The 14,484-nt window shown below is 34.0% G+C and overlaps 1 protein-coding gene across 1 annotated transcript in view; it reads right to left on the minus strand.

Annotated features, from left to right (window-relative positions):
* The window catches only part of LRP1B (LDL receptor related protein 1B), a 752,762-nt gene that overhangs the window by 49,198 nt on the left and 689,080 nt on the right, over window positions 1–14,484 (minus strand). The window contains exons 76-81 of the mRNA XM_067299399.1: window positions 14,179–14,298; window positions 11,812–12,053; window positions 5,002–5,225; window positions 4,635–4,741; window positions 2,465–2,581; window positions 359–532 (exon numbers count right to left, since the gene is read on the minus strand). Coding sequence (XP_067155500.1) covers window positions 359–532; window positions 2,465–2,581; window positions 4,635–4,741; window positions 5,002–5,225; window positions 11,812–12,053; window positions 14,179–14,298 — 984 coding nt within the window. The remainder of the gene's footprint in view (window positions 1–358; window positions 533–2,464; window positions 2,582–4,634; window positions 4,742–5,001; window positions 5,226–11,811; window positions 12,054–14,178; window positions 14,299–14,484) is intronic.

Here is a 14,484-nt window from a genome sequence, read left to right on the forward strand (position 1 = left end):
ATTAACTAAAACCAATTCTAATTACGTTAATAATTTTGCAAATGACAAGAGATTTATTGGTAATATGAAGAAAAAGTAGCATCTGGTTGTGACTATAAGTTTTTGTATTCAGCTCTCTATTTTTTTTATACTTCATTTACAGTGTAGGTGCACAAGGCAAACATTTGTCCAACGTCTTTTCAAATGGGAGAAAATACATCAAAAATCTAAATTAAACTTACATAATGAAGTATGACCAAATCTATTTTCAGTTTGTACAGTAAGGCTCTTTTATATTTTTCAACTGTGGGTTACTTTTAATTTTTTTTCTGAGATTAATTTACTCCATATCTAGTTTAAAGTAATTATGATTACTCACAGTCTATTTGTTTGTAGCGATGGAAAATCAAGGCACTTTTTGCTTTATCAACATCCACGCTTAGATATTCTACAAGGCTCCTGCCAAATTTGTGTACTCTGAATGCGCCATTTTTAGGACCTGCTCCATATATGTAATCCTCAAAAATGTCAATTCTATGAGGATGCAGTAAACCTTAAATAAAAATAAATAATGCATAAATATATTCATATTTAAACAATAAACAACTTTATTTTGATAATAAATTCAATTGCATTGCAATTACAAGTTAAAATACATTATTATTCAGACAGCTTGGTTTGTATACACAAAGACTACCATTAAAAAGCAATCTTTTTGAAAGCAATCTTCCCATACCACAAGCAACTAAAATCTCTAGTTTGGTATTAGTTTTCTCACATCTCAGCCTCAGTGAACATTGAAAAGCAGGGAAGCCCTATCATAAGGATTAGCTAAAAAAACATATTTAGCTGCAACATTTTAACTACAAGTAACATACACATGACATAACAGAAAGAGATTATTTTGCTGTACATAGAAAAAATTATTCTGATAAAACACTTCTTCACCATCGTTTCTTCTTAACATGTGTGTTAGAAATACTGATTTTCATACTACATTTCTTTTAGTTCATAACTATAGTAAATTAATGCAAAATGAAGATGCTAAAGCTCTATTGTTCCTCATTTTTAAGAACCAGGCGTGCCCATTAGATAACATACTCCGATCTTCTATGCAGGATAGACTGTAAAATTTCACCTGTGAAGTTTTACCTGTGTAACAAGCGAATAGCTTCTGCCTAAAGCTTCTTTTTCAGAGATGCATCTCTTCTTGATATGAAGACATAAAGAAACAAAACCTATCACTGCCTGTGATACCTTGTTGCTTTCATTATCTACTTCACTGTGAAAATGTGCTTTATTTTTAACTTGCGTTTAGTTCCAATTATCAGCCTTTCTTTTTACTGCTTTTCCACACTGTTATCAATGCTTGGTGCTCAGTATTTTGTTTCTATAAAATTATTTATGAACTCTACTTTCTTAGGACTGAGTGTGGTTTTTCTGCTAGACTGTAACCCAGCCACTTTTAAACCCTGTAACTGAAGGAGGCACAAGCAAGAATATTAGGAGCATTTACTGTCTTCTAAAACCTTACACCACACATCTGCACAGTGTGAGTTTGCGTTACAGGAGGTGGTCATCAGATCCCCTCACTCATCAAAACCATCCTTCATTAGATGAGTACCTTCCATGTATTTTAATCCAAGATGTGATGTAAAATGCTATTAAAACTGGAATAAGATGATTTAAATCTGGTCCTGCTCAATTTCCATTGAGGGAGAATTTTTCCTAGTGCCTTCCAGAAGCCCCAGTTGAATCATTGGTTAAAAACACTCACTAGCACCTGACATAGTATCATCCCGATGAAATTCCACTACCAACTCCCCACTGAGCATTTCCCAAGAGCAGACTGCTTCCCCATGTTGAATCTATTTAACGTGCTTTCTTTCTTTTTTATCCAAATTTCATAAAATGCTGTTACATATATTATTAGATTATCAAATTATTAAAAAGTCAACACAGTCTTACTAAAAGAGAAGTTTGTTAGACCAGAACCTCTTTCTTACAAAACACACTTTCCTGATCTGCATTCTTTTAGTAGCATTCTGTGGCTACTTACTCTCCTGAATACCATATCCATTATTTTTCCCAGAACTGATTCAGGCTGACTGATCTCTAAGTTATATAATTCCTGTGCAATGCAGATAGCTCCAACTTCTACCTAATCAAGGTCCTCCTGTTGCTGTGTAAGTCCAAATGAGGCCAAACATAGGTATTAATCACAATGGTAATTTAATATTACCTAAGCTAATAATTAGATACCAGCATTGGAGATCTGCACATACCACCCCACCATCCTTCTCCCAAAGATTATCTAAAAGCTTAAATATCTGTTTAGATAATATCTAAAATATTATCTGAAGAAAAAGCAATGAATATTACTTTTCAATAATCATTTCTTTTTGCTTACATAGTTTCTCTGAATCATGAAATTTCAGCCAAATAAAATAAAATAGGAATCACGTTATATAAAAGTTCTTCATACCTTGTTTAGTGCTCACAGACACAACTGAGTCAGAACCATCAAAAAGAACGCTGCCAATAACAGATAATTCAAAATCAGCCCAGAACAAACGCTGACTGAACTGGTCAACTACAAGACCTACAAAGAAAAAAAGTTCAAAATACGCATTGTTATGTACTAAAGATTTTTTTATCCTTCCTGTCTGTAGAACACAGAAAATGGTGAAGATGAGGAAACATGACAGAAAACTGAAAAGAATATAACATCTTCTGCTTCAGCCTTCAGCTTGAGTCAACCAGTTTCTTTAACTTATTCTCCCAAGGTTTTGAACTTTTTGAACTTTTTGAATCCGCAGCAGGTAGGAACCTATAGCAGGTGAGAATATAAATATGGAATCTAATCCTTTTGCTCTACCAAAACAAAACCCATTGACATCGATAGATTTCTAAGCAGTAGCATCAGTGTGACTATGTGCTGAGAACTGCAAGTCATTCAGATTTGATACGGTCTTCCTAATCTATGCCATTTCCACAAGTATATATTTTTCTGGGTTTTCTTTGTCACCAATACTTCATATATAATAATTATTACAGAATTAAAATTACAATTATTTTACTTGAAATAGGCTGAAAGTGTTGCAAGACTTAAATAGTAATATTTATTGTGTGTGTGTGTATATATATGGAGAGAGAGTCAGACAGTGAGTGAGAGCAAAAACAAGAATAAAAGATAGATAACATTGTGACTACCCAGCCTCTAGGCAATAACTGCAATAGTTAAATCAAACAGTCCATGTTTCACTAGAGGATGCTTAAATGATTAATATGCCATTTTAAGTCATGTCAAAAGCTCCAGCCTGTAAAAATATTTGAACTATAAAATAATTTAATTCTCAGCTTTTGAAGTTATAGTATATTTTTTATAAGAATGGGAAAAAAGTATTTCTCTTCCTATTTATGTAAGTAGGTGAGCCAGAAAAAAATACATCAAAAGAAATTATACATAACAGCAAAAATTCTCTTCGTAAGGTCATAAATTAATCGGCAATAGATAGATGAGAGGAAGGAGAGGAAATTTGATGCATAGACCAGTGAAATATGTTTATATTTGCAACTCCATTAAAAAAAGTCTTTAAATGAAACACTACTATTCAGACATACAGCTGAAGAGAATCATTTCTCCTAAGAGATAATCACAAGGTGTCAACTCTGTATGATACATAGTATATGAAATGTGCAAGTTTTAGGAACAGTTACCAATCTCCCACTTTGAATTATTCTTCTCATTTTAATAAGAATATTTAAATAACAAATAACAAATAAGTAACATTCTCAATGTAACAAATACTAAATAAGTAGCATTCTCAATGTATCTTTCATAGTATCAGAGAAAATACAAACTAAAAAAGCACTTATTTTGTATTCTTTACACACATAGTACTGCTGTGATAGTCATGTTTATGTAAACCCTGTGAAGTCAAACCAAAATGCTCAAATTCTCACTTTCTCTTACTTGAAATGGAAAAGTCATAATTAACAACAAATTTAAGAGCAGTGGAATACAGATAGTCAGTAAAATCTCAAACTTCATATAATCAGGAGTAGTAAGGTTTCACTTGGAAGAAAATATTAAAGCCATAGGGAAAGAATGGCTTGAAGTCTTTCTTTTGCATTCCCTCCACAAAGAGAGCAGATTTGTGTGAAATATATGACAAAAAAATTTAAAGACTCTATAGACATTCACTTTGCAGATGAAGCAAAGGAAGAAAAGTACAGAAGGATGCTATAAAATTGTTTTCAGACAGTAGGTATCAAAAAATGCAATATTGTGGCAACGAATTTGTGAAATTCTCTCTGCATGGCCTGTTCACTTGATTTTCCTTTTTAAGGGTATCTGAACAAATCATATTTTCATTGATTACATAAAGTCCTTTGATACTGCCTTGTAAAATTATCATTTCAAGCTTTGTTACATAATAGTCATTACAGTCATTTGTTACATAAAAGTCATATTAAGATATATCATTTGAAAATACAATTAAGAATTTTAATTGGTAACTGCATATGGATAACCAGAATATAAACAATTTTATACCCAATTTTTTGGAAACTGAAAAACTGGAACTCAGCCAAGATATTTGCACCAAGTTACCAAATGTCACATAACCAGGAAAAATGGAAATGATGTGTACCTGTAGGTCTTTGCAAATTCTTTTGAACCAATATCCTTCTCAGAGTACCATCCATAGACGATTCTTCTATGTGAGAGCGGTCCCCAATAACTGTCCAGTACATCATCCTGAAAGTGTTAAACAAAAAAATAAGCTATAAGCCTATACAGAACCTCAAAACACCTATTGACATTAAATTATTGTGAGCCTCTCAACCTACCTAAAAACAGGACATAATCGACCCTGTTTCACATAAAGGTAAACTAAGCAGAAAGATTAAGAAAATGACTTGGCCAAGTTTTAGACATTTGTACACATCATTTGTCATACTTTACTCTGCATCTGGGTTTAAATCACCAAAAAAAGAATAACGTCAAAACATACATACCCCTTTTTAGGATTTACAGCAATTGCATATGGTTCTCCTGCCATACTTGTAAGGAGTCTTGTACAGTTAGGTCCGTTCAATTGCCCTACGTTGATGGAGTATCTCAGACTCGTCCAGTGAGTTGTATAGTAGCTGAACCAATGCATTCTGGAATGATCAGTCCAGTAAATATTTCCAGCAACCCAGTCAACAGCAATGCCCCTAGGTCTTTTGAATTCTGGACACTAAAAGGAACAAATTTTAAAATTAGATGTATGGAGATGATCTTTAACAGGTCACAGATTTGGCAAATAACTGGTACTTTTAACACGGATGATGAAATATTTGAAAATACTGCACTGGAAAGACACAAACTCCACCTATACTGATAAGCTCTAGACTGATCTCATCACAGTTCTATTCAGTGTAGAAGAACAAATCCAGTGGTTCAAAACAACTGTTTTCTCAAGTCTAAGGCTACTTCAATTATTAAGAAAATGGCACTAACACATTAACCACCTGAACTATTGATACTGAAGCAGACAAATGCTACATACTGTGATTCCAAAGGAAAGAAGAGGAAGAATTGAGCTTACACAGCTATTATACTCTACAGAACTATGCTCTCTGAGCATAAGCCCTTGTGAGATAAGACTCACTGAAAATGGTCCTTGACACCACGCTGAGCTATGGCTGCATGGGAGTCTGCCAAGGAAAAGTAAAATCACTGCATTTAGAAAACTGCTTCTCTTTCCTTGCTGTTAACTGTTACTGTGTTCCACCATCACTAAAACTGGAGTTAGCAGAAGAATACTCATCCTCATAGGTAAAAATCTCGACTGATTAAATCTTTACAATTACAAACCGTAATATCTCTATTATGATTCCACAGTCATAATTAAGGCCTGGATGCTAAAAGAAATAGTCCTAAAGATGGAAAAACATATTGCAAATGAGAAATGCAACTTAGTAGAAATATGTATTAAAAAGTTTCTCCAAAGTTTACAAAAATTGCTGCAGAGAGGAGTAAACCCTTTAAAATAGGACTACTCAAGTAATTCCTTACATGAACAAAGCATACAATCAAAAATTCAAGCCTTGCATGAATTAAGAAAGTATGTAATTATTTGCCTATTTACATATAATGATATCAAGTTAACTTATGTACAAAAATGTTTGGTTTTTGACAAATGCAGTAAAGGAACACTACTAAACTTTGGAACTAAAACCAGGAAAGAAAATCCCCAAACAACTTATTTTCCTCAGATGTCAGAGTTCCCTCATACCAGAAATACATTTGTAGATGTTTTTTCCCCCCCATCATAAAATAAAGGTCATTTCAATCTCTAGGTGAAATAATAGGACTGCAAGGGTAAATTTAGATAGTTCATTGTTCATAAACCTTTACTCCTACAAAAATGTCACAGCACGCATGTTCTAAAGATATGCAGAACTTTGACTTTCTATTTAGATGAGTATTAAAGCAGAAAACTCAATAACTGCATTTACAAAACAGTATTTCTTTAAAAACAGGTGTTGGGGTTTTTTTTAGGTTAAACAAAAATAATTTATCGCAAATCTTTGTGCTACTGGCAGCATATGCTTCCAGAAATACATGAAAGCAAGCTATTTTATCAAGAAATCTAGTATTTGCATGCAATATTCTGTTTTTTGTTAAGTTATCCAAGCACAGCTCAAACAATTCAAAGAAAAAATAAGACTCCTGGAAATGCAGGTACTTGCTGATAAACTTCATTGTATTTCATAATCCAAACTCCTTTTAATTCTGCATTATATTCAGGCATCTGATCTGTTTCAAGAAGCCTCTCGGACCAGGAGCTCTCCAGTTACTACCCCAGGGACTGTACAGAGTTAATAGTTTACCTGGAAGCACTGGACTGCAAGACTGAAACCAGTTTCTTGAAAACAGCTATTAGGGACAGCAGAGTCCCTTGCCATTCCCTTGGACTCAAGAACCCACTGTTTACAGTAAGATTGATTTTTTTGCAACCTGGCAAGAGCATGATGTAAGAAACTATGCAGTGTGAGGGACAGCTCCCAGAAAGCTGGTAGTAGAAGCAGATAACACAACGGGATCTCCTAAAAAAGATCCTGGAACAAGGCTGCACAGCCTACTAACAGCGACCCTTCCTCACGCTTCTTATCCATACAATAAAAGTGGAATTCTAGTAATGCTGGGGCTCAGACTAAAGTTCAAATGAACAAGGAGATAACCAGAAGAAATGGAAAGCAGCCATCTGTTATAAGTGATTCAAAAGAGAAAATAAAACACTGGCTGATGCTACTGCCCTGTAATTCTCAGATGTGTTGATTAGGTTCCAGCCTAGCTAGATCATGTTTCTGATGTCTTACACATCTTTCTATGTTGCCTAGGAAAACTACTTACTTAAATGAGCTTTTACCTAATAGCTTATTTGGACTATGTTAATATTTAAAGAATGATTTTGCATAAAGAATAAGGATGAAAATGACCTTAATGTTTTCTCTAGTCCTTTTAGCCCACTGTGATGCTGAACATAAATTACTACAACTTATTAGAGAATTTGGGTTTTGAAGCCTAATCACCTCTTATAATATGGTAGTTTCTACACACCTACAGAACGAGTCAGCTTGATTGCTTTCGATCAGCTACTGTCTGTTGTAAAACCTCTTTTACAGGCAAAGAATTAAAAAGAAGTGTGGTAACAGCTGGGGTTTGGAAACCATTTTGGTATGATGGTAGATTACAGAACAATTGTCAATCCCTAAAGTGGAATTTGACCTAAAAAAGCTTATGTTATACACAGAGCTGGAACAAACCCATTGCCTTGCGATGCTTAGCATCTTGGCCCAGGAAGGATAAATTATGAATCTACTTAACATCACAAGCACATTTGAAGCAGTATTTTCTCTATTAACTTTACAGATATTTTTTGTATGGCGTTGCTGTGGAATAAATTATGACAATAAATTATTGTTATCTAACAAATATTCATTAAAAATAATAGAATACCTAATAATATATTATTAGAACAATAAAAATAAGAAAGAGAAAGATAGCACTTGAAAACACTTAGGCTTTTACTTGCACAAACTGAAAATTTCCTCGAAACATGAGCAGCATCTGAACGTGCAAGCAGTTCACCGAACCACTATTTGTATCACACAAGTAGAACCATTTAAAAATGCTGTCTCTGATCCCAGACAGACAGCGTGTCCTAAGTAAGAAATTAAAAAACATCAGTGCAGAGCATGATGGTAAAAACATAATTTATAACACAACTTAAACGTTTAAGATTACTAAAAACATTTTGTTGATAAGTGCAACTAAAAGAAAGAAGGAGAAACCATGTTGGCAGAATACTGTTTAAGTCAGCTAATGGCTGAAAGGAACAGTGAAGTTGATCCTTAAATATTCTTTGGGCATGAATATCTGGTACCATCAGCAGGCATTTATAAAGGAGTTCTCTAATAATGAAATCATGGTGTGCAACTAAACATCCAAAAGTATGGATCTGAGCAGGAAATGCTTAAAAATAGAATCTATTTGTCCTTGGAAAACATCTTCTGCATAATTAATACACCATGGGTCAAAACTGCCTGGCACAGTTAGATTACAGAATAAAACAGTGGAGTGACTGAAAACATTTGTGAGGGTAACCTGGAAAAGATTGGAAACAAAACCTTACCATTTTTATAATTTATTTCAAATGTCTGCAACATTACTTAAATACTAAGTTGCCTACTTACTGAATACAGTTTGTATTAACAGAACACATTTAAGCAATGATCTGTTTTAGCTGAATCACCTTTTACAAGGCAAGATTTTCAATTATGAAACCTCATTACATTTTTAGTAAATGAGAGGTGCTAGTTTCTCATATTTTGCAAAAGGTGTGTTTAGGAAAAGCTTTCTAGAAATTGTTTCCATTTACAGCAATGCGCTGAATTGTCCTGGGCCCTGGGACAGAAGTTGGGAGCATGTACGTGGCTGCACCATGCGAGTGGTGAAGGGCCCTTGTTAAGCTCTCAGAACAGTGGGCCTGGAGCAAGCTGCTAATATACTGAATGCATTAGCAAATCTATGTTTTTCTTCCTATTATATGGTGCAATTATTTTAGTGTTCAGCTTTGTGTCCTCCTCCGTGAAAATGAGCACTTGAGTTTAAGTGGCAAGTCACTCTGTGTTGAATATTCACCACCGATAACACACACATCCTCTCTCAGAGGATTATGCCAGCGAACAGTTGCACCAGTTATCACCAATTCATTTATATCATCTTAACTGGATAAGAATGTAATCCTCTTCTGCATCTGTCAATAAACTCTAGAGAGTTGATATTTACTGTCTCCTTTAATGCTTCAATTTGTATCAAGCTTAAATCCCTTTTCACAGAAAAATATAAGAGATACTTAAAGCTATTTTCTGTAGAAAGCTCTTGACATGCTAATTCCATGGAGTAATTTCAGTTGAGATAGACTTTTGCATTAATGTAATTACCTGAAAATGCAGGTGAGTTTGTTCAAGTTTACTGTCCTGATTTACATATCAAAGTCTAGATATAATAGTTACAATGTAACCTTTGAAAACTTAGCCATTAAAATACTTGATTTAAATCAAGGAATAGATAGGTTTTTCAAAACCAAATTTAAGTGACTGTGTTAAAGCAACACTGGAAAACTAAATAACCCACTAATTGGTTACATAAGGCAATATATATATGTATATAATACATATGGATAACATATATATAAAAGGCAATGATATTTGACTATTGATGAGATGATATTGAAAAAACAATCTAAATGGGTTAACACAGTGAGAAATAAATGCTTCATAAACATAAATGAAAGGTGTCCAAGATATATTCAGATATACTCAGTCTGGGCATTTTCCAAATACAGATTTGCAAAAGTCCTGCATGGCTCAGAAGAAGTATCTTCATGAACATCTACCTGCACTGATGAATTGGGGAAAAATGGTGTATAAAGAAAAGCAGAATTTTTTCATGCAACGCTGAGAAAAGCAAAGCTGTGTTTCAATAATCTTGAGTTAAGAGTAAGTGACTAGAAAGTATTCTGCCTTAATGGCAAAATAGAGACACTAGAAGACAAAAGTAATTTTCCAGCCCTCAAAAGTAATTCAGATTTCATCTTTATTAGCTTAAATAGAGAGACAGTGTCCCATTCGTTAAGTAAATTTCAACCCACGGAGTATGACTCAAGGAAGCTTACGATCAATTTGAACCCATAAGAAAGTGCCGATTCATTAGAGAGGTTCTGGGACAGCAGACTAGACTTATACTCATCCTTGCAGGCGGCATATGGGATTAATCACAAAACAAAAAACCCCAGAAAATATGAGGTTAAACTCAGCAAACTGAAGACTTGAAAAATATATTTTCTTTACATAAGGAATCTGATTTAGAGATGTCTAGGATGATTTCTTAGACACAGGTATCTGCCACACATAGATGAAAAAACAACACAGCAGAATTACTCCACATCTTCAGTCCGTACGTAGGTTCTCAAACAATCCTTCCCCAAAATTCAAACGACATACCTACATATTAGAAATGCTATGAATATATTTCTATTTCAGATCTACTTTGCACACATTTCCTGTCAACAAAATCTAGATTCCCTTGTGCTTGGCAGATGGAAGCGGTGTTCTTTACCCACTCTTCCCATGCATGTGCCATCACAGACGCAAGATACCTTCAGCGCCCACTGCAGTCTACATCCCTCAGGCTTTCTGCCCTGCTGGCATCAAAGGTCAGGAATGTCATTCATTTGCAAAGGAAATATCCTTGGATGAAGGATACTTAGAAGTGGTTTCAGGTGCGTAAGAGCTGACTGACAGATGAAAGATTAGTCTACTGATGCTGCTGCAGTATTTTCTGCTGGGTATTTTCTGCAGAAGCATTCATGTAATACAAGCTCAGTCCTGTTAACCCTTCTAATTTTAAGGAAACAGCCTGCTACAAAAATTTAGTAACTCTCCTCTGCCATCACATTTAATACATAGTCAAATAATCTAAACTTATAGTATTTATAAAAAGCGCAGATGTAAAGATCACATTGTTATCAGCACTAGATCAGCACTAATATTTCCTTAAGAATTCTGTATAAATGGATTAAGTAAAATGAATCTCAGTCTACACTTACTTTGCTTTCACCTAAGACCACCTGCAATTACCCTAGGTTATAATCCCCCCCCCCACACACACACATTTCTGTTGTAAAGTGCACAGTGACTTCAGCAATACGCCCATTCACAAATATCGAGCGTTTTTTTTCTGTACAAAAGAAGATACACAGTTAAACATCTAAAGGAATAAATAATGTTCTCATTTTTTAATATTTTTCATAGCCTTGCTAATTATTATTGTTTACCTGGTCTCTGTGGAAATTCAATAGCAAATCAGTCTATCTTTGGCCTGACTATCTATGTTTTCCAAGCATTTCAAATTCATGGCTTTTTTTAAACTATGGGTTGTTTATATATGCTTATTATATCCTCTGTTCTTTCGTCTGTAAAAAAAATCTTTATGGTATTCATTCTCTCCAAGCCTCTAACATATTTGTTATTTCTCGGTAGAAAATTTTTTATATACTATACTTGTGTTCTCTCAGAGACCTGGCCAAGTCTATCAGTGTTTTGCATAGAAAGGTATTAGTAATTTAATTTGACATACATACCATTTGAATAAAATCATTATCAGATAGAGATTTTAATTTAAAAATCAGCACATGCTATTATGGACAACCAGAGCAGAAAAATAAATCAAAAGAAATTTGTATCATGTAATCTTTGGCTTTGATTACTTACTATCAAGCCACTATTACTTTGCCTTCTCTCTCTGTCATGAAGTTTTTTGTAGAAAATCCCTCCTGGATTAAACTGAGTACTCCAAACAATCATGTTCCCTTGATAATATGCATCCATTCCAGTTATCCTTGAATTATGTTCAATATGTGATATTTGTTGATGAGCATCACTGTAGTTGAATGGATATGTAAAACCCAGGATATCAGTGTCATTAGCAACATAGAGAACTTGATCTTCAGAGCCTAGGGATTATTATAACGAAACAGAAATAAGGTAAATGTCAACTAATATAAAAGCACTGTTTTTCATTTATTTAGCTTTTTGGAGTTTATCTGATATAATTTCTTATACTAAAATTACTTGTTTACTTTCTGTTCAAGAATGCAAAAACAGTCACACTCCAGGTAATAACTACAACTTCATACTTTGATATCAATATGTGACATCAATCTCTTCACACTCACACTATGATACCTGAGACTGTATATATTGAGTAGAATGTAATTTAAGAATTTAAATAATTTAAGCAACATACAAAGAGTAGGGTTTATTACACATTAAAAATACATATAACTCGCTATTCCATTTTTATATGCATGTGTGTCTAAATGTTCCTTAACATGTATATATTACAGGAATCCAAACGTGATCATAAGCACTATTTTAAATTGCTCTGAAAATTAGAAGTGGATGATGCTATCTTCAGCGAAGACAGTGAAGTTTGGAAATTGACTGCAACAGGATTGTAACTGGGCCAGAGCTGCTATAGAATATGTGCAGTAATACCTTAAATTTCAGCACTTCAGATAGCTACCATCTACGGATACCTGTGATACTGATTATCTGGATACAGGTTGCACAAGTATGGTATTCATAAGATAATCTTGTTGAGTATTCCCAAAGTTTTGAGAAAGCTGCAAACTTGCTGGGTACATTAGGAAGCACTTTTTTAGGTGTCCAATTTATATCACATTTATCTATGGAGAATCAACTTAAAATAAGTCCATCCAATCCATTTGCTCCTTATGCAGATAAAGTACCCAAAGTCATTTGTTCCCTCACTGCTGCTATATAAAACAAAAAGGAGTTCCTTTAACACAAGTACTAATGAGGGAAACAAGGAACCATTAACTGTATTGCAATGGAGTTGGCCCCTATGTCTTGAACTGACCACTTCTTCAGCAGTATGCAATGATGCTAAATGCTGATAGAATTCGTGTTATGTGTAGAGGAAATTGCTAGTAACGCAGGAATATCATCTTCCTCTGACAAGCTTGTTTCAAGAGAACGTGGACAAAGTATGTAAGCTGTCTGTCACCATACAGCTACCCACTGTGGGTGCACCTGCAGGACTGACTAGGGTGCTACAAAGAAGGAAGAACTGGGATTAATATGACGCAATCTATTATGGTTCTAGGATTGTATGTCCACAACATGTATTTAAGGGCAGTAAAATTCAGATCAGTTACTGCTCCTAGGTGTGCATCACATACACACAGAGATGTACACAGAATCACATCTTGCAACGACAACATTGGTTGCTAGTTGAAGACTCAAAGGGTAGATGTAAGTCAAATTTGCCCTACTATCTCACTAAATCACAGGTAAGATGCTATGATCATACTTTCAGTTATTCAGCTATAGGCCCATAAAATTGATGTTAATTTTACTGAGGCAGCTGAATTACTACTTGTTTTATTTGTAAAATGATTTTAAAAGTTATGTAATACTCAGACTTAACTATTACTTCTATTTTGTGCAATAAATCTGTCTTATTAAAGGGAAAAATGCCATATAAGTGTGCATATTTCTTTACCTTCACTGGAGCATGGTCTAGGCAGCAGATTTATGCTAGATACCTAATCTTAGGTGACTATACTTAGAAAAATTCCACATAAACAGCTTGTTTAAGATTTCTCATCAAGACAAAGCAAACCGTGTCAACTCCAAATACTTTATTTCTAAACTATTTAAAATAATGTTTCTATGAAAGAGTTGATTCTTTTCCTCAAGATTCTAAAACTTCACCAGAATGCTTACATGTTTGGTAATATATAACCTCTGTTCTTCTTCTTTGTGTATATCTAAATGTAAAAGGAGGAAGCTGCAGTTTGAAAAAAAAAGTGGAACAACTGCATATAATGGACTTGCACACTAAGTATGCTCATTTACATAGAAGTGATAAGAATTTATTGCTTATCTAAATGAAAGGTAAATCTGAATGGTTTTGAGAATTATTTTTATGTACTATTCAAGAAATATATATCTAAAATGAATTATAAATGCAACAGTTAGTGTTACCAACAATGCAAGTAAAAAACTAAATAATCTAGTATTGTCAATCCATTCTGATTTTTATAGCCTTACCTTTTGCTATGCAACTGTTATTCCTCTCCTTATAATTTTTCTCACATATGCATTTGTATGACCCTTTAATATTATTGCAGTGTTGGGAGCAAGCACCAAACACCATACACTCATTGATATCTATGAGGAAAAAAATTGGGATTTATATATCTGTAGTTTGATACACTATTATTTAACGTGTTCTGAACATCATGAAACAATGCAGAAGAACAAAATGAACTCGTAAGCATTTTTATTTGCAACAGTATTAGGAAACCCTTTTCTGTCATTATCACTGATGTCATTCCCGCTGCAATCAATGTATCT

Source organism: Apteryx mantelli, chromosome 6, assembly GCF_036417845.1.
Source record: "Apteryx mantelli isolate bAptMan1 chromosome 6, bAptMan1.hap1, whole genome shotgun sequence".
In the NCBI taxonomy this organism is placed as follows: Eukaryota; Metazoa; Chordata; class Aves; order Apterygiformes; family Apterygidae; genus Apteryx; species Apteryx mantelli.